The sequence below is a fragment of the Rhinoderma darwinii genome, assembly GCF_050947455.1.
Source record: "Rhinoderma darwinii isolate aRhiDar2 chromosome 8 unlocalized genomic scaffold, aRhiDar2.hap1 SUPER_8_unloc_2, whole genome shotgun sequence".
In the NCBI taxonomy this organism is placed as follows: Eukaryota; Metazoa; Chordata; class Amphibia; order Anura; family Rhinodermatidae; genus Rhinoderma; species Rhinoderma darwinii.
The window spans coordinates 223,287-245,091 of NW_027461825.1; the positions used below are offsets into that span (position 1 = coordinate 223,287).

At 44.3% G+C, this 21,805-nt stretch overlaps 1 protein-coding gene across 1 annotated transcript in view; it reads left to right on the forward strand.

Annotated features, from left to right (window-relative positions):
* The window catches only part of LOC142697918 (connector enhancer of kinase suppressor of ras 2-like), a 216,835-nt gene that overhangs the window by 148,466 nt on the left and 46,564 nt on the right, over positions 1–21,805 (forward strand). The window contains exon 2 of the mRNA XM_075847719.1: positions 8,642–8,805. Coding sequence (XP_075703834.1) covers positions 8,642–8,805 — 164 coding nt within the window. The remainder of the gene's footprint in view (positions 1–8,641; positions 8,806–21,805) is intronic.

Below are 21,805 nucleotides of genomic sequence, written 5' to 3' on the forward strand. Positions count from 1 at the left end.
TGATGATGATGGTGGTGATGATGATGGTGATGGTGGTGATGATGATGGTGGTGATGATGGTGATGGTGGTGATGGTGATGATGGTGATGGTGGTGGTGATGGTGGTGATGATGATGGTGGTGATGATGATGGTGGTGATGGTGATGATGATGGTGGTGATGATGGTGATGGTGGTGGTGATGATGGTGGTGGTTGTGATGGTGGTGATGATGGTGGTGGTTGTCATGGTGGTGATGATGATGGTGGTGATGATGGTGTTGGTGATGGTGATGGTGGTGATGATGGTGATGGTGGTGATGATGATGGTGCTGGTGATGGTGGTGATGGTGGTGATGATGGTGGTGATGGTGGTGGTGATGATGGTGATGGTGGTGATGATGATGATGGTGGTGATGATGGTGGTGATGATAATGGTGGTGATGGTGGTGATGGTGATGGTGGTGATGATGATGGTGGTGATGGTGATGATGGTGATGGTGATGATGATGGTGGTGATGATGCTGGTGATGATGGTGGGGATAATGGTGGTGATGATGCTGGTGATGATGGTGGGGATGATGATGGTTGTGATGCGGGTGATGGGGTTGTGTGTATAGAGTTAAAGTCCCTAATTTACGTTTATTTGCCAGTCGGCCTCCTCAGACATAAGTGTTCTTGAGAATCCTGTTGACATTATCAGAAACACGATTCCGACTTCTGCAGCGTCAAGTGCCGCAATGTTAAGTAGAAACACGTTATGAGAACTTTCATTAAATGACTCATTAGATCAGATTTATTACACAATCATTTTCAGCAATTTTTTAACCAAATAATTATAATTTACATCAAGTCCCTCTTATAATCGCACAGAAGACGGCGCCGCGTCCCGAAACCAGAAAATCAAATTCATCGTCATCTATTTCTTCGTTTTATCAGTTTCTGGAAAAGCTGAGTGACTCCCAATATGAGCAGGTATACAGATGAAGCAGTCCCGCAGTCCCGACACCTCTGCAGTGGTCCCTCCCGATCCCTCATCATGGCAGAAGTTCACATATCAGACGGTGACAACCTGGGAGCCGCGTTACAGCGATTCTGTAAATAAAGGTTAATGTTCAAAAGGTTCAACAACCTCCTAATAGACTTTGTTACAACTTCTCATCATATTTAAGTATTAGTTTACTGTCAGCTGAGAAGTGGAGACCAGACCGTGCTCTGAGCTAAACACAGCAGCAACCTCTCTGGTGGTTTGCTACAATGTATCAGTCTGTAGTTTAAGCTTTTTAGCTCACAAAGCAAGTTCATTATATTATATATCAGTGATTTCAGTAACAGGGGGCGGGGCTGTGACAACCTCTCACACATGATATACAGGCTGGTTGTCAGTAGTAATAGATGAATAGCTGTCACTGTATATAAGATGTGTGGATCTCATGTCTGATCACAGTGTAATTATATTATATATCAGTGATGTCAGTAACAGGGGGCGGGGCTGTGACAACCTCTCACACATGATATACAGGCTGGTTGTCAGTAGTAATAGATGAATAGATGTGACTGTATATAAAATGTGTGGATCTCATGTCTGATCACAATGTAATTATATTATATATCAGTGATGTCAGTAACAGGGGGCGGGGCTGTGACAACCTCTCACACATGATATACAGGCTGGTTGTCAGTAGTAATAGATAAATAGCGGTCACTGTATATAAGATGTGTGGATCTCATGTCTGATCACAGTGTAATTATATTATATATCAGTGATGTCAGTAACAGGGGGCGGGGCTGTGACAACCTCTCACACATGATATACAGGCTGGTTGTCAGTAGTAATAGATGAATAGCTGTGACTGTATATAAGATGTGTGGATCTCATGTCTGATCACAATGTAATTATATTATATATCAGTGATGTCAGTAACAGGGGGCGGGGCTGTGACAACCTCTCACACATGATATACAGGCTGGTTGTCTGTAGTAATAGATGAATAGCTGTTACTGTATATAAGATGTGTGGATCTCATGTCTGATCACAATGTAATTATATTATATATCAGTGATGTCAGTAACAGGGGGCGGGGCTGTGACAACCTCTCACACATGATATACAGGCTGGTTGTCAGTAGTAATAGATGAATAGCTGTCACTGTATATAAGATGTGTGGATCTCATGTCTGATCACATGTAATTATATATCAGTGATGTCAGTAACAGGGGGCGGAGCTGTGACAACCCCTCACACATGATATACAGGCTGGTTGTCAGTAGTAATAGATGAATAGCTGTTACTGTATATAAAATGTGTGGATCTCATGTCTGATCACAATGTAATTATATTATATATCAGTGATGTCAGTAACAGGGGGCGGAGCTGTGACAACCTCTCACACATGATATACAGGCTGGTTGTCAGTAGTAATAGATAAATAGCGGTCACTGTATATAAGATGTGTGGATCTCATGTCTGATCACAGTGTAATTATATTATATATCAGTGATGTCAGTAACAGGGGGCGGGGCTGTGACAACCTCTCACATGATATACAGGCTGGTTGTCAGTAGTAATAGATGAATAGCTGTTACTGTATATAAGATGTGCGGATCTCATGTCTGATCACAGTGTAATTATATTATATATCAGTGATGTCAGTAACAGGGGGCGGGGCTGTGACAACCTCTCACACACTATATACAGGCTGGTTGTCAGTAGTAATAGATGAATAGCTGTTACTGTATATAAGATGTGTGGATCTCATGTCTGATCACATGTAATTATATTATATATCAGTGATGTCAGTAACAGGGGGCGGGGCTGTGACAACCTCTCACACATGATATACAGGCTGGTTGTCAGTAGTAATAGATGAATAGCTGTTACTGTATATAAGATGTGTGGATCTCATGTCTGATCACAGTGTAATTATATTATATATCAGTGATGTCAGTACAGGGGGCGGGGCTGTGACAACCTCTCACACATGATACACAGGCTGGTTGTCAGTAGTAATAGATGAATAGCTGTGACTGTATATAAGATGTGTGGATCTCATGTCTGATCACATGTAATTATATTATATATCAGTGATGTCAGTAACAGGGGGCGGGGCTGTGACAACCTCTCACACATGATATACAGGCTGGTTGTCAGTAGTAATAGATGAATAGCTGTTACTGTATATAAGATGTGTGGATCTCATGTCTGATCACAGTGTAATTATATTATATATCAGTGATGTCAATAACAGGGGGCGGGGCTGTGACAACCTCTCACACATGATATACAGGCTGGTTGTCAGTAGTAATAGATGAATAGCTGTTACTGTATATAAGATGTGTGGATCTCATGTCTGATCACATGTAATTATATTATATATCAGTGATGTCAGTAACAGGGGGCGGGGCTGTGACAACCTCTCACACATGATATACAGGCTGGTTGTCAGTAGTGATAGATGAATAGCTGTTACTGTATATAAGATGTGTGGATCTCATGTCTGATCACAATGTAATTATATTATATATCAGTGATGTCAGTAACAGGGGGCGGAGCTGTGACAACCTCTCACACATGGTATACAGGCTGGTTGTCAGTAGTAATAGATGAATAGCTGTTACTGTATATAAGATGTGTGGATCTCATGTCTGACCACAGTGTAATTATATTATATATCAGTGATGTCAGTAACAGGGGGCGGGGCTGTGACAACCTCTCACACATGATATACAGGCTGGTTGTCAGTAGTAATAGATGAATAGCTGTTACTGTATATAAGATGTGTGGATCTCATGTCTGATCACAATGTAATTATATTATATATCAGTGATGTCAGTAACAGGGGGCGGGGCTGTGACAACCTCTCACACATGATATACAGGCTGGTTGTCAGTAGTAATAGATGAATAGCTGTTACTGTATATAAGATGTGTGGATCTCATATCTGATCACAATGTAATTATATTATATATCAGTGATGTCAGTAACAGGAGGCGGGGCTGTGACAACCTCTCACACATGATATACAGGCTGGTTGTCAGTAGTAATAGATGAATAGCTGGTACTGTATATAAGATGTGTGGATCTCATGTCTGATCACAGTGTAATTATATTATATATCAGTGATGTCAGTAACAGGGGGCGGGGCTGTGACAACCTCTCACACATGATATACGGGCTGGTTGTCAGTAGTAATGTACAGGGGGCGGGGCTGTGACAACCTCTCACACATGATATACGGGCTGGTTGTCAGTAGTAATGTACAGGGGGCGCAGTAATAGTGGATTTTCGTTTTTGCGGAGTTCCAGTTTACAATATTGAGACATTATCTTTTGGTTCAGTGGAATCTATCATTTCCGTTTGCCGTTTTCCTCCTATTTTCTGATGATTAGTGATTGGTTTATTTTTAGTGTCATAATTTATTTTTAACCAGGCTATTCGTAGAGACATATCGCCCCCCCCCCCCCCCCCCCTCCAGCAGCTGAACACAACCTGAGGGAATCGGGTTTATTTTTAGCATTTTTCAGATCCTCAGTCTACACACCTCTCTACAGATCTGCAGAACATTGCTCCTCTACCTCCTGACAGATACATAGTGATATATTCTGCAGATTATTACACCACTGACCTCTCTACAGATCTGCAGAACATTGCTCCTCTACCTCCTGACAGATACATAGTGATATATCCTGCAGATTATTACACCACTGACCTCTCTACAGATCTGCAGAACATCGCTCCTCTACCTCCTGACAGATACATAGTGATATATCCTGCAGATTATTACACCACTGACCTCTCTACAGATCTGCAGAACATCGCTCCTCTACCTCCTGACAGATACATAGTGATATATTCTGCAGATTATTACACCACTGACCTCTCTACAGATATGCAGAACATTGCTCCTCTACCTCCTGACAGATACATAGTGATATATTCTGCAGATTATTACACCACTGACCTCTCTACAGATCTGCAGAACATTGCTCCTCTACCTCCTGACAGATACATAGTGATATATCCTGCAGATTATTACACCACTGACCTCTCTACAGATCTGCAGAACATCGCTCCTCTACCTCCTGACAGATACATAGTGATATATCCTGCAGATTATTACACCACTGACCTCTCTACAGATCTGCAGAACATCGCTCCTCTACCTCCTGACAGATACATAGTGATATATTCTGCAGATTATTACACCACTGACCTCTCTACAGATATGCAGAACATTGCTCCTCTACCTCCTGACAGATACATAGTGATATATTCTGCAGATTATTACACCACTGACCTCTCTACAGATCTGCAGAACATTGCTCCTCTACCTCCTGACAGATACATAGTGATATATCCTGCAGATTATTACACCACTGACCTCTCTACAGATCTGCAGAACATCGCTCCTCTACCTCCTGACAGATACATAGTGATATATCCTGCAGATTATTACACCACTGACCTCTCTACAGATCTGCAGAACATCGCTCCTCTACCTCCTGACAGATACATAGTGATATATTCTGCAGATTATTACACCACTGACCTCTCTACAGATATGCAGAACATTGCTCCTCTACCTCCTGACAGATACATAGTGATATATCCTGCAGATTATTACACCACTGACCTCTCTAGAGATCTGCAGAACATTGCTCCTCTACCTCCTGACAGATACATAGTGATATATCCTGCAGATTATTACACCACTGACCTCTCTAGAGATCTGCAGAACATCGCTCCTCTACCTCCTGACAGATACATAGTGATATATCCTGCAGATTATTACACCACTGACCTCTCTACAGATCTGCAGAACATCGCTCCTCTACCTCCTGACAGATACATAGTGATATATCCTGCAGATTATTACACCACTGACCTCTCTACAGATCTGCAGAACATCGCTCCTCTACCTCCTGACAGATACATAGTGATATATTCTGCAGATTATTACCCCACTGACCTCTCTACAGATATGCAGAACATTGCTCCTCTACCTCCTGACAGATACATAGTGATATATCCTGCAGATTATTACACCACTGACCTCTCTACAGATCTGCAGAACATTGCTCCTCTACCTCCTGACAGATACATAGTAATATATCCTGCAGATTATTACACCACTGACCTCTCTAGAGATCTGCAGAACATTGCTCCTCTACCTCCTGACAGATACATAGTGATATATCCTGCAGATTATTACACCACTGACCTCTCTACAGATCTGCAGAACATTGCTCCTCTACCTCCTGACAGATACATAGTGATATATCCTGCAGATTATTACACCACTGACCTCTCTACAGATCTGCAGAACATTGCTCCTCCACCTCCTGACAGATACATAGTGATATATCCTGCAGATTATTACACCACTGACCTCTCTACAGATCTGCAGAACATTGCTCCTCTACCTCCTGATAGATACATAGTGATATATCCTGCAGAGTATTACACCACTGACCTCTCTACAGATCTGCAGAACATCGCTCCTCTACCTCCTGACAGATACATAGTGATATATCCTGCAGATTATTACACCACTGACCTCTCTACAGATCTGCAGAACATTGCTCCTCTACCTCCTGATAGATACATAGTGATATATCCTGCAGAGTATTACACCACTGACCTCTCTACAGATCTGCAGAACATCGCTCCTCCACCTCCTGACAGATACATAGTGATATATCCTGCAGAGTATTACACCACTGATTTAGGGTCTGCAGATCATGATCTTAATTTGGTGATCCCATCATGGGCCCCTGTAATTCCGCCAATTCCTGGGGCCACTGGTTTTATATAATGGTGGGTGATTGCGGCTGTCACTGCGGCTGTCACTGCGGCTGTCACTGCGGCTGTCACTGTACATCATGAATAATCCTCTCAGCTGGAAGTAACAATGTTCCGGATGTTCTGTTGCTGTCAGTGAATAGATGAATAACACTGGGAGTGATACATTGTGAATGATATAACGGTATTAGATTGTGAGCCCCTGGGGACAGAGATGAAGGAAGTAATTGTGTATGAGATAGCAGGAATAGATTGTCAGCTCCTGGGGACAGGGATGATGGGAGTGATACATTGTGTGTACTGCACTATGGAATATGCTTTTCTTTGGCGCCATGTTGCCTGATATATCAGTGGCTCTTGTGCTATACAGTCATATCTGTAGGTCCGCAGCGTTTATGTCCCGCGCTCCTCGCTGGATTCCGGGACTCGTCTTTCAGGACTGTTTTGTTTTCCGGGTTGACGTCTTCGCTTGTTGTCACTCGCCGTCCTGTCTGCGTCATTAGGTAAATTTCTTGAGAATGGCGCTCTGGGGAGCTCTTACATAGAGGCCTAGACTGCGCGCTCCACGCGTGACTGTCGCCGTAGACTCATCACCACAGAGAGCGACTGTTTCTTATTTGTCATACAGGATATAGAACCAGAAAAAAATCTATAAAAAGCTTCTGTGTCTCGTCGTGAGGATTAGTGAGCTCGGCGCGATGCCTCCCCCCATAGTGTCCGTATGAGCTGCTCCCCGCCACTGAGTAAAGGCTTTGTGCTCCCTTAAATTATTAGGTTTTACGTTATGGCAACTTGTCATGTCCATGACAACTATTTTCCCATGTCAGCAAATAGGTGTCAGACTCCACCCCCTTATGTTATTTCCATTTTTCATAACAGGAACTGGTTGTCACATGACTGTGTGTACCTGAGAATTAAGCTGCGCCCAGGTTGAGAAAAATTTAACAAATGGCGTCTGGAAATGATGCATCATGGGAGGACTAAAATACAGGACCATACATTTCTACACACTGCCGTTCCTATAGAGGCTTCATCGGTATAACATCGCATGAGATGGAGTCGTCCTTTAATAAATAGACGTGAGGTGGATTCATTTGTAGTCCAGCACATAATGACTCCCAATAGTCCAATCAGTCGGAATCATTGTCCCTAATGATGAGACTCAGAAGTTCGAGGACTGAAGGCAGTGGATGAACGTCTTCTGATCGATGTCCAGGAGCGGTTCAGAGGCCGCAGATAACCCTGGTATCCGGCGCCTGCCCCAGCCGGTGCCGTATCATTAGTGTGCGCTCACGCGTGGCGTATTTGCCGCGTATTTCCGTAGCGTAGAACTGTACGAGTGCCTAAGGGAATATTCCTGTGGTCGTCTCCATCTCGTTGCTGATTGTCCTCGTCCTCCTTTCTCTTCATCTCCTCCATGTTTGTCTTCTCCCGTGCGTCGGACCTTCTCCGCTTCCGTCTGCTCGGGGGTCCTGGAAGGTTCTTCTTGATTTGGTCAGGGATCAGGGGCAGCAGTGGAGCAGCGCCAGGTGCCAGGAGGCAAAACACTCAGGTGCCCCTTCTGCCCCATGCACATGATAACTTTACCCTCTGCTCCCCGGCATGCCATGACGTTCAGTGAGGGCAGGGGCGCCACGTGTCTCAGCCGGGGGCCTGGAGGGTCCCGAGGGTCTTGTGTTGTAAGGCGTTGCAGGGGGAGTCTACAGGGCGGGGCTGTGGGAGTCCACAGGGCGGGGCTGGGGAGTCCACAGGGCGGGGCTGGGGGGGGTCTCTTTATGTTCTTACTGTGGGATCAGATTTTGCTGTTAATGTGAGTTCTTGGCGGATTTTCAGATGTTGATGGAACGTTTGCTCTTTTTTTAGGGTTGGACGACTGTTTGCAGCAATATATCAAAAACTTCGAGAGGGAAAAGATCAACGGGGAACAACTGCTGCACATCACCCACCAGGAGCTGGAGGAGCTGGGCGTCACCCGCATCGGGCACCAGGAGCTCATCCTGGAGGCGGTGGACCTGCTATGCGCCCTGGTAAGGAGCCCGGGGGGGTAAACACTGATGTTTTTGTAAATTGTGGGTGTAGATGGTGAGAACGTTCTTGTGGCGGCTCGTGGGTGTCATTCACGTTCTACATCCTCCCTGTACATGTGGCAGATAGCTGCAGAAAACAGCGGAGGGAGCGACCATCCTCCCTGTAATGAGCTGTCCTGCCACAGACCCTGGCCTACTACTACTACCACTAATACTGATGATGATGAGAGTCGTCAGTCACATGGTCTGTACTTGTAGATGAAAGGAATCACAACATAATATCCGTGACAATGTGTCCGCTCCTGGGTATTATTATTGTATGGGTTAGGAAAAGCTGGATATTATATTGTGATGTTGGGGGTTGTAGTGTTGTATGTATAGAGTATAATAGAATTGTATTATGGCCAGTGGCCGGGTGATGTTGAGGGTTGTAGTGTCCTATGTATAGAGTATAATAGACTTGTATTATGGTCATGTCCAGTGGTCGGGTGATGTTGGGGGTTGTAGTGTCCTATGTATAGAGTATAATAGACTTGTATTATGGTCATGTCCAGTGGTCGGGTGATGTTGGGGGTTGTAGTGTCCTATGTATAGAGTATAATAGACTTGTATTATGTCCAGTGGTCGGGTGATGTTGGGGGTTGTAGTGTCCTATGTATAGAGTATAATAGACTTGTATTATGTCCAGTGTTCGGGTGATGTTGGGGGTTGTAGTGTTGTATGTACATCAGGTCACGGATACATTGTATTTCCTGCAGTCCCCGTTCTCTCACGTTCTCCTCCTTCTACGGACACAATATCTAAGAATGTCATTCCGATAAACAGAAGTCGCCGCTTATTCGCCAAGGTCTTTCAGGACAAGTCGTGAATCTTGTGCGCTCTATTTTTAGCTCGCTGCGCCTGCTCTTTTATTTATAGCCTAATATTAGACATGTAATTTAGCTGCGTCCCGGTCAGTCAGACAATATGAACATCACACGGAGGAAGTGAAGACGTTCCCTCTACTCGGATGTTTCTCCTCCACAGATCAGGAGTCAGAGACGGGAAATGATCAGAAAATGACAGTAATTTATAGCGGACGATTCCTGCAGATCCAGCGGGTGAAAGTGACACAATGAGGGAATTACCAGATACAATCTGATAGCAAATAAAGCCCGGGACGGCCGGAGCTCGGGACTGCTCGCCACTTGTCCCCAAAATGTCAGCGTTTATGTCCCTCAGATGTAGCAGCTGGAACTGGGGGTTGTGGGTTTTTTTTTTCTTTAATGTTTTCACACGATAATAGCAAATGAGAAAACAGAGCAGAAAATGTAAAAATGCACTGAATCACGAAAGCCTCTAATAGTGTTACCACATAACAGCGCACCATGTGGTCAGACAGGGTATTACAAGTAGTGATTATCAATAGTGTTACCACATAACAGCGCACCATGTGGTCAGACAGGGTATTACAAGTAGTGATTATCAATAGTGTTACCACATAACAGCGCACCATGTGGTCAGACAGGGTATTACAAGTAGTGATTATCAATAGTGTTACCACATAACAGCGCACCATGTGGTCAGACAGGGTATTACAAGTAGTGATTATCAATAGTGTTACCACATAACAGCGCACCATGTGGTCAGACAGGGTATTACAAGTAGTGATTATCAATAGTGTTACCACATAACAGCGCACCATGTGGTCAGACAGGGTATTACAAGTAGTGATTATCAATAGTGTTACCACATAACAGCGCACCATGTGGTCAGACAGGGTATTACAAGTAATGATTATCAATAGTGTTACCACATAACAGCGCACCATGTGGTCAGACAGGGTATTACAAGTAATGATTATTAATAGTGTTACCACATAACAGCGCACCATGTGGTCAGCCAGGGTATTACAAGTAATGATTATCAATAGTGTTACCACATAACAGCGCACCATGTGGTCAGACAGGGTATTACAAGTAGTGATTATCAATAGTGTTACCACATAACAGCGCACCATGTGGTCAGACAGGGTATTACAAGTAATGATTATCAATAGTGTTACCACATAACAGCGCACCATGTGGTCCGACAGGGTATTACAAGTAGTGATTATCAATAGTGTTACCACATAACAGCGCACCATGTGGTCAGACAGGGTATTACAAGTAATGATTATCAATAGTGTTACCACATAACAGCGCACCATGTGGTCCGACAGGGTATTACAAGTAGTGATTATCAATAGTGTTACCACATAACAGCGCACCATGTGGTCAGACAGGGTATTACAAGTAATGATTATCAATAGTGTTACCACATAACAGCGCACCATGTGGTCAGACAGGGTATTACAAGTAATGATTATTAATAGTGTTACCACATAACAGCGCACCATGTGGTCAGCCAGGGTATTACAAGTAATGATTATCAATAGTGTTACCACATAACAGCGCACCATGTGGTCAGACAGGGTATTACAAGTAGTGATTATCAATAGTGTTACCACATAACAGCGCACCATGTGGTCAGACAGGGTATTACAAGTAATGATTATCAATAGTGTTACCACATAACAGCGCACCATGTGGTCCGACAGGGTATTACAAGTAGTGATTATCAATAGTGTTACCACATAACAGCGCACCATGTGGTCAGACAGGGTATTACAAGTAATGATTATTAATAGTGTTACCACATAACAGCGCACCATGTGGTCAGACAGGGTATTACAAGTAATGATTATCAATAGTGTTACCACATAACAGCGCACCATGTGGTCAGACAGGTTATTACAAGTAATGATTATCAATAGCGTTACCACATAACAGCGCACCATGTGTTCAGACAGAGTATTACAAGTAATGATTATTAATAGTGTTACCACATAACAGTGCACCATGTGGTCAGACAGGGTATTACAAGTAATGATCAATAGTGTTACCACATAACAGCGCACCATGTGGTCAGACAGGGTATTACAAGTAATGATTATCAATAGTGTTACCACATAACAGCGCACCATGTGGTCAGACAGGGTATTACAAGTAATGATTATCAATAGTGTTACCACATAACAGCGCACCATGTGGTCCGACAGGGTATTACAAGTAATGATTATCAATAGTGTTACCACAAAACAGCGCACCATGTGGTCAGACAGAGTATTACAAGTAATGATTATTAATAGTGTTACCACATAACAGCGCACCATGTGGTCAGACAGGGTATTACAAGTAATGATCAATAGTGTTACCACATAACAGCGCACCATGTGGTCAGACAGGGTTTTACAAGTAACCATTATCAATAGTGTTACCACATAGCAGCGCACCATGTGGTCAGACAGGGTATTACAAGTAGTGATTATCAATAGTGTTACCACATAACAGCGCACCATGTGGTCAGACAGGGTTTTACAAGTAATAAGTATCAATAGTGTTACCACATAACAGCGCACCATGTGGTCAGACAGGGTATTACAAGTAATGATTATCAATAGTGTTACCACATAACAGCGCACCATGTGGTCAGACAGGGTATTACAAGTAATGATTATCAATAGTGTCACCACATAACAGCGGACCATGTGGTCAGACAGGGTATTACAAGTAATGATTATCAATAGTGTTACCACATAACAGCGCACCATGTGGTCAGACAGAGTATTACAAGTAATGATTATCAATAGTGTTACCACATAACAGCGCACCATGTGGTCAGACAGGGTATTACAAGTAATAATTATTAATAGTGTTACCACATAACAGCGCACCATGTGGTCAGACAGGGTATTACAAGTAATGATTATCAATAGTGTTACCACATAACAGCACACGATGTGGTCAGACAGGGTATTACAAGTAATGATTATCACTAGTGTTACCACATAACAGCGCACCATGTGGTCAGACAGGGTATTACAAGTAATGATTATCAATAGTGTTACCACATAACAGCGCACCATGTGGTCAGACAGGGTATTACAAGTAATGATTATCAATAGCGTTACCAAATAACAGGGCACCATGTGGTCAGACAGGGTATTACAAGTATTGATTATCAATAGTGTTACCACATAACAGCGCACTACGTGGTCAGACAGGGTATTACAAGTAATGATAATCAATAGTGTTACCACATAACAGTGCACCATGTGGTCAAACAGGGTATTACAAGTAATGATTATTAATAGTGTCACCACATAATAGGGGACCATGTGGTCAGACAGGGTATTACAAGTAATGATTATTAATAGCGTCACCACATAACAGCGCACCATGTGGTCAGACAGGGTATTACAAGTAATGATTATCAATAGTGTTACCACATAACAGCGCACCATGTGGTCAGACAGGGTATTACAGGTAATGATTATCAATAGCGTCACCACATAACAGCGCACCATGTGGTCAGACAGGGTATTACAAGTAATGATTATCAATAGTGTTACCACATAACAGCGCACCATGTGGTCAGACAGGGTATTACAGGTAATGATTATCAATAGCGTCACCACATAACAGCGCACCATGTGGTCAGACAGGGTATTACAAGTAATGATTATTAATAGTGTTACCACATAACAGCGCACCATGTGGTCAGACAGGGTATTACAGGTAATGATTATCAATAGTGTTACCACATAACAGCACACCATGTGGTCAGACAGGGTATTACAAGTAATGATTATCAATAGTGTTACCACATAACAGCGCACCATGTGGTCAGACAGGGTATTACAAGTAATGATTATCACATAATTACAAGTAATGATTACCACATAACAGCGCACCATGTGGTCAGACAGGGTATTACAAGTAATGATTATCAATAGTGTTACCACATAACAGCGCACCATGTGGTCAGACAGGGTATTACAAGTAATGATTATCAATAGTGTTACAACATAACAGCGCACCATGTGGTCAGACAGGGTATTACAAGTAATGATTATCAATAGTGTTACCACATAACAGCGCACCATGTGGTCAGACAGGTTATTACAAGTAATGATTATCAATAGTGTTACAACATAACAGCGCACCATGTGGTCAGACAGGGTATTACAAGTAATGATTATCAATACTGTTACCACATAACAGTGCACCATGTGGTCAGACAGGGTATTACAAGTAATGATTATTAGTAATGATTACCTGCAGTACATTCCGTATGAAAACCGCACCACATTGTTTTTTCGGACGGAATTTCCGCAGCAGAAAGCAGAAGTAAAAGCCGCTTACGCGTCCTTTCTGTGCAATCCGGTCCGGCCTCTTTGGATGATGCTGAATCCCATGTGACCACAGCTACAGCCTGTGATTGGTTGCAGTGATAACATGGGATGCAACGTCATTCGAGGAGGCCGGACTGCAGGAAGAAGGAGGGCGTTCTGGGTAAGTTGTATTTTTTGTTTTTTTTCCGTAGCTGCAATTTTTTCGGCGTAATTGCTGAGAATACCCGCAACGGAAATTCAACTGAAACGCAGCATAAATTGACACGGAATTAAATTCCGCACCGCAGGTCAATTTATGAATGTTTACGCTGCGGTTTTTTTCCGCACCGTGGGCCGGAGATTTTCTAAATCTCACCCACTTTGCTGCCACTGTGAATGCTGCGGAATTTCCACACAGAAATCCGTTGCAGAAATTCCACAGCGTTTACGCTACGTGGGAACCCGGCCTACAAGAGCAAAGGACGAGTAACCGTCATCCTGAACGTAAAAGGGCGAGTCGTAGGTGGAGAACGTGGCTTCATTCACATCACGTTAATTTGACGTATGTGCCGGGAAAAGCTCCTGACCTGTACATTAAACATCCGCTGTGATGGATGCGCTGACGGTCGGTCGGCCACAATTACCCAAAGGCTCCCATGCAAAAACAACGTAATCTACGCACTTCCATAGCGAAAAAGAAAGGTATATCGTGACCTAGGACATTGATTTGGCCTCAGCCGGGCTGCGGAGCCGTACGGACTTGTTTAGCGTGTACGCCGGGAGCCTCCTTATTATAGACCGGAGGCTCATGGACATTGGAGAATTTTTTTTATGAATCTCTGGTTTTCGACGGCTCCTTCCACAATAAAATATTTATGGGGTAATTTTCTTACATTTAGAAATTTCAAAAAAGAGGTTAGTTTGGTTAATGCTTCTCTATTATTGGGTCCCTAAAAGTGGGGGGTGCAGAATGCCAGTGGCCCATGAAGCGAGAAGAAGGGTCCATAGATCTCAATGTACATCCCCCACTCCCTACTGTTTGCAGCCCATCTCTGCTCTGGCTTTTTGGGGTCACTTCCCTGTATTACCTCATCATGCCCCAATAGCACAGCCTTGTCGAGAGTCGCCTCCGTCTCCGGCAGCTCCACCTGTTTGTCTCCATTATTCTGGACTGCAGGAAAGTCATGGCCATTCCATAAAATAAATCATTTACATCTGAGAGCGGAGGCCGAGGGACAGCGGAGGTCGGAGAGAGGGGAGAGCGCAGGCCCAGGGAGAACGGAGGTCCGGGGAGAGGGGAGAGTGGAGGCCGAGGGACAGCGGAGGTCCGGGGAGAGGGGAGAGCGCAGGCCCAGGGAGAACGGAGGTCCGGGGAGAGGGGAGGCCGAGTGACAGCGGAGGTCCGGGGAGAGGGGAGGCCGAGGGACAGCGGAGGTCCGGGGAGAGGGGAGGCCGAGGGACAGCGGAGGTCCGGGGAGAGCGTGAGTGACAGGTCCAGAAAACTCATGAGAAACACAGCGAGAGAAAGACCTCAACCGCCGGGCCCTGCTTCATAGGAATTGTATCTCAGCTATTCTGGATCAGGTCCAGGCAGTGGTGCACATAACAGAAGAAGGGGCCCCAAAACATCGAAATAGGCCCCCGATTATGGTGCTGGATATTTCTATCCAAGATGGAGGGGTCTGTGGTTTCTCCTTCATGAACTTTCTGTACACAGTGACTCCACCAGCAGAATAGTGAGTGCAGCTCTGGAGTATAATACAGGATATAACTCAGGATCAGTATAGGATAAGTAATGTAATGTATGTACACAGTGACTCCACCAGCAGAATAGTGAGTGCAGCTCTGGAGTATAATACAGGATGTAACTCCGGATCAGTACAGGATAAGTAATGTAATGTATGTACACAGTGACTCCACCAGCAGAATAGTGAGTGCAGCTCTGGAGTATAATACAGGATGTAACTCAGGATCAGTACAGGATAAGTAATGTAATGTATGTACACAGTGACTCCACCAGCAGAATAGTGAGTGCAGCTCTGGAGTATAATACAGGATGTAACTCAGGATCAGTACAGGATAAGTAATGTAATGTGTGTACACAGTGACTCCACCAGCAGAATAGTGAGTGCAGCTCTGGAGTATAATACAGCATGTAACTCAGGATCAGTACAGGATAAGTAATGTAATGTATGTACACAGTGACTCCACCAGCAGAATAGTGAGTGCAGCTCTGGAGTATAATACAGGATGTAACTCAGGATCAGTACAGGATAAGTAATGTAATGTATGTACACAGTGACTCCACCAGCAGAATAGTGAGTGCAGCTCTGGAGTATAATACAGGATGTAACTCAGGATCAGTACAGGATAAGTAATGTAATGTATGTACACAGTGACTCCACCAGCAGAATAGTGAGTGCAGCTCTGCAGTACAATACAGGATATAACTCAGGATCAGTGCAGGATAAGTAATGTAATGTATGTACACAGTGACTCCACCAGCAGAATAGTGAGTGCAGCTCTGGAGTATAATACAGGATGTAACTCAGGATCAGTACAGGATAAGTAATGTAATGTATGTACACAGTGACTCCACCAGCAGAATAGTGAGTGCAGCTCTGCAGTATAATACAGGATATAACTCAGGATCAGTACAGGATAAGTAATGTAATGTATGTACACAGTGACTGCACCAGCAGAATAGTGAGAGCAGCGTCACACTATGGACACTGTACTGTAAGAGCAGTCACACTATGGAGCCTCTACTGTAAGAGCAGTCACACTATGGACCCTCTACTGCAAGATCAGTCACACTATGGAGCCTCTACTGTAAGAGCGGTCACACTATGGAACCTCTACTGTAAGAGCAGTCACACTATGGACCCTCTACTGTAAGAGCAGTCACACTATGGACCTTCCACTGTAAGAGCAGTCACACTATGGACCCTCTACTGTAAGATCAGTCACACTATGGAGCCTCTACTGTAAGATCAGTCACACTATGGACCCTCTACTGTAAGAGCAGTCACACTATGGACCCTCTACTGTAAGATCAGTCACACTATGGACCCTCTACTGTAAGAGCAATCACACTATGGAACCTCTACTGTAAGAGCAGTCACACTATGGACCCTCTACTGTAAGAGCAGTCACACTATGGAACCTCTACTGTAAGAGCAGTCACACTATGGAGCCTCTACTGTAAGATCAGTCACACCATGGAACCTCTACTGTAAGATCAGTCACACTATGGACCCTCTACTGTAAGAGCAATCACACTATGGAACCTCTACTGTAAGAGCAGTCACACTATGGACCCTCTACTGTAAGAGCAGTCACACCATGGAACCTCTACTGTAAGATCAGTCACACTATGGACCCTCTACTGTAAGAGCAATCACACTATGGAACCTCTACTGTAAGAGCAGTCACACTATGGACCCTCTACTGTAAGAGCAGTCACACTATGGACCCTCTACTGTAAGATCAGTCACACTATGGACCCTCTACTGTAAGAGCAATCACACTATGGAACCTCTACTGTAAGATCAGTCACACTATGGACCCTCTACTGTAAGATCAGTCACACTATGGACCCTCTACTGTAAGAGCAGTCACACTATGGACCCTCTACTGTAAGATCAGTCACACTATGGACCCTCTACTGTAAGAGCAATCACACTATGGAACCTCTACTGTAAGAGCAGTCACACTATGGAACCTCTACTATAAGAGCAGCCACACTATGGACCCTCTACTGTAAGAGCAGTCACACTATGGAACCTCTGCTGTAAGAGCAGTCACACTATGGAGCCTCTACTGTAAGAGCAGTCACACTATGGAACCGCTACTGTAAGATCAGTCACACCATGTAACCTCTACTGTAAGAGCAGTCACACTATGGAGTTCTCTACTGTAAGAGCAGTCACACTATGGAACCTCTACTGTAAGAGCAGTCACACTATGGAGCCTCTACTGTAAGAGCAGTCACACTATGGAGTTCTCTACTGTAAGAGCAGTCACACTATGGAACATCTACTGTAAGAGCAGTCACACTATGGAGCCTCTACTGTAAGAACAGTCACACTATGGAGCCTCTACTGTAAGATCAGTTACACTATGGAGCCTCTACTGTAAGAGCAGTAACACTATGGACCCTCTACTGTAAGAGCAGTCACACTATGGAGTTCTCTACTGTAAGAGCAGTCACACTATGGAACATCTACTGTAAGAGCAGTCACACTATGGAACCTCTACTGTAAGAGCAGTCACACTATGGAACCTCTACTGTAAGATCAGTCACACTATGGAACCTCTACTGTAAGATCAGTCACACTATGGAACCTCTACTGTAAGAGCAGTCACACTATGGAGCCTCTACTGTAAGATCAGTCACACTATGGAACCTCTACTGTAAGATCAGTCACACTATGGAACCTCTACTGTAAGATCAGTCACACTATGGAACCTCTACTGTAAGATCAGTCACACTATGGAACCTCTACTGTAAGAGCAGTCACACTATGGAGCCTCTACTGTAAGAACAGTCACACTATGGAGCCTCTACTGTAAGAGCAGTCACACTATGGAACCTCTACTGTAAGAGCAGTCACACTATGGACCCTCTACTGTAAGAGCAGTCACACTATGGAGTTCTCTACTGTAAGAGCAGTCACACTATGGAACATCTACTGTAAGAGCAGTCACACTATGGAGCCTCTACTGTAAGAACAGTCACACTATGGAGCCTCTACTGTAAGAGCAGTCACACTATGGAGCCTCTACTGTAAGAGCAGTCACACTATGGAGCCTCTACTGTAAGAGCAGTCACACTATGGAACCTCTACTGTAAGAGCAGTCACACTATGGAACCTCTACTGTAAGAGCAGTCACACTATGGAACCTCTACTGTAAGATCGGTCACACTATGGAACCTCTACTGTAAGAACAGTCACACTATGGAACCTCTACTGTCAGAGCAGCCACACTATGGAACCCTCTACTGTAAGAGCGGTCACACTATGGAACCTCTACTGTAAGAGCAGTCACACTATGGACCCTCTACTGTAAGAGCAGTCACACTATGGAACCTCTACTGTAAGATCAGTCACACTATGGACCCTCTACTGTAAGATCAGTCACACTATGGAACCTCTACTGTAAGATCAGTCACACTATGGAACCTCTACTGTAAGAGCGGTCACACTATGGAACCTCTACTGTAAGAGCAGTCACACTATGGAACCTCTACTGTAAGAGCAGTCACACTATGGAGCCTCTACTGTAAGAGCGGTCACACTATGGACCCTCTACTGTAAGAGCAGTCACACTATGGAACCTCTACTGTAAAAGCAGTCACACTATGGAGCCTCTACTGTAAGAGCAGTCACACTATGGAGCCTCTACTGTAAGAGCAGTCACACTATATTACTAAGTTACTATATATAAATCGATCACAATCAGTGAGGGTCGGGGACAGGGCCTCCCTTTATCTATACAGAACGTGTACATGTTAAAAGGCCTATAGGTTATTTGTGAATCATCCCATAAGAAGTCGTCCCTTGTGGTAAGTGATCGTCTTCTGCTGGAGATTTGGAGTCTGGTACTATGGGGGTCAGTCGGACTCTAATAACCACTCACATTAGTACATTTCCCCTTTAATAAGGATGTCAATGACTGGACTTTATTACAATTCTTCACCATTTTCAAGATATTTGTTTGTTGTCAGTGAATGAGGACACTGGTTTACATTCACAGGCTGCAAACCTTTACATACCTAGTCCTGCTCTCAGCTGAGGGTTTGTCACCATTGTAACCAGTCTGGGCAATGCTCTGTGAGAATAATACATCAGCAGCAGCGCAAATCTCTCTGGTAGTTTGCTACAATGTATCAATTGAGTCCGGGCTGTATGTCTCAGAGCTTTGTTTGGACTGGATACAATTGTAGCAAACCCTCAGCTGAGATCAGGACTAGGTATGTACAGGATTACTGCTTCTGAATGTAAACAAGAGCGTTCTCATTCACTGACCGCAAACTAATATCGTGAAATTGGTGAAGAATTAAAAAAAAGTCTATGAATCATTTTAGGGGCAGCAGGTTATGGGGACGGGTCCCGTCTATTATTGCCCAAAATGGCACAAAAATTATTGAGCAGTTTGGGCTAATACTGTCTTATAAAGAATAGAGCAGACTCCTAGTTATCAGTCTGCGTCCGCTGTATTCTTTCTTAGCAGCCTCACAGCTCAATATTTGTTGTGCCATTTTGGCTAATACTAGACACGACCCGTAACCATAACCATAACATGCGCCTTTAAACAGGACAGCCTATTATGGTGACAAATCATCTTTGCTATCCTCTTCTTGTACTGATTCTAAGTTAAATCAAGTCTTATACTCTAGTCACATCCAGAGCTGCAGTCACAATTTTGCTGTTACATCATGTCTTATACTCCAGTCACATCCAGAGCTGCAGTCACAATTTTGCTGTTACATCATGCCTTAGGGCATGACCACACATGGCGGAATTCCTCCGCAACTGTCCGCATCAATGCCGCACAGAATCTGCGTTGCAGATTCTGCAGCGGATCTGCACAAAATGTGCAGAAAATTGATGCGGACTGGCCGCTGCGGACTGCAGGAAAAGTGCTTCCCTTCTCCCTATTCAGTGCAGGATAGAGAGAAGGGACAGCACTTTCCCTAGTGAAAGTCAAAGAAATTCATACTTACCGCCCGTTGTCTTGGAGACGCGTCCCTCTTTCGGCATCCGGCCCGACCTCCCTGGATGACGCTCCAGTCCATGTGACCGCTGCAGCCTGTGCTTGGCCTGTGATTGGCTGCAGCCGTCACTTAGACTGAAACGTCATCCTGGGAGGCCGGACTGGAGACAGAAGCAGGGAGTTCTCGGTAAGTATGAACTTATATTTTTTTTTACAGATACATGTATATTGAGATCGGTAGTCACTGTCCCGGGTGCAGAAACAGTTACTGCCGATCGCTTAACTCTTTCAGCACCCTGGACAGTGACTATTTACTGACGTCTCCTAGCAACGCTCCCGTCATTACGGGAGCCCCATTGACTTCCTCAGTCTGGCTGTAGACCTAGAAATACATAGGTCCAGCCAGAATGAAGAAATGTCATGGTAGTAAAACCAATACGCTCCGCAGCACACATAAGATCTGCGGACTTCATTGCGGAATTTTGACTCTCCATTGAAGTCAATGGAGAAATTCCGCCATGAGTCCGCAACCAGTCCGCCACTGCTCCGCAACAGACAGAGCATGCTGCGGACACCAAATTCCGCTCCGCAGCCTATGCTCCGCAGCGGAATTGTACGCATCGTGTAAACGAACACTGCTAAATTAAAGTGAAAGTCAATGGAGAAACGGCTCCGCTGCGGATTAACGCTGCGGAGTGTCCGCAGCGGAATTTAAGTGAAATTCCGCCATGTGTGAACCCGCCCTTATGCTCCAGTCACATTCAGTCACATTTTTGCAGTAACATCATGTATTGCACTCTGGTCACATCTAGAGCTGCAGTCACAATTCTCCCGATTTTCTTGTTCACAACTGCTGAAAAAACTGGTGTAGCAATGTGTCATTTAGGGCCTATTCAGACAAACGAGTGTAAACTCGGACGTGAAAAAGTCTGCTTTTCACGTCCGAGTCTCACCCGCGCGGGACCCGTTTTCACAGATCCCTCATAGACTTGAGTCTATTGAGGGATCCATGAAAACGGAAAAAATTGGACCTGATTTGCAGTAGTTTTGCAGTTATCACATAATCTGCCGCAGATTGTGGTAAAA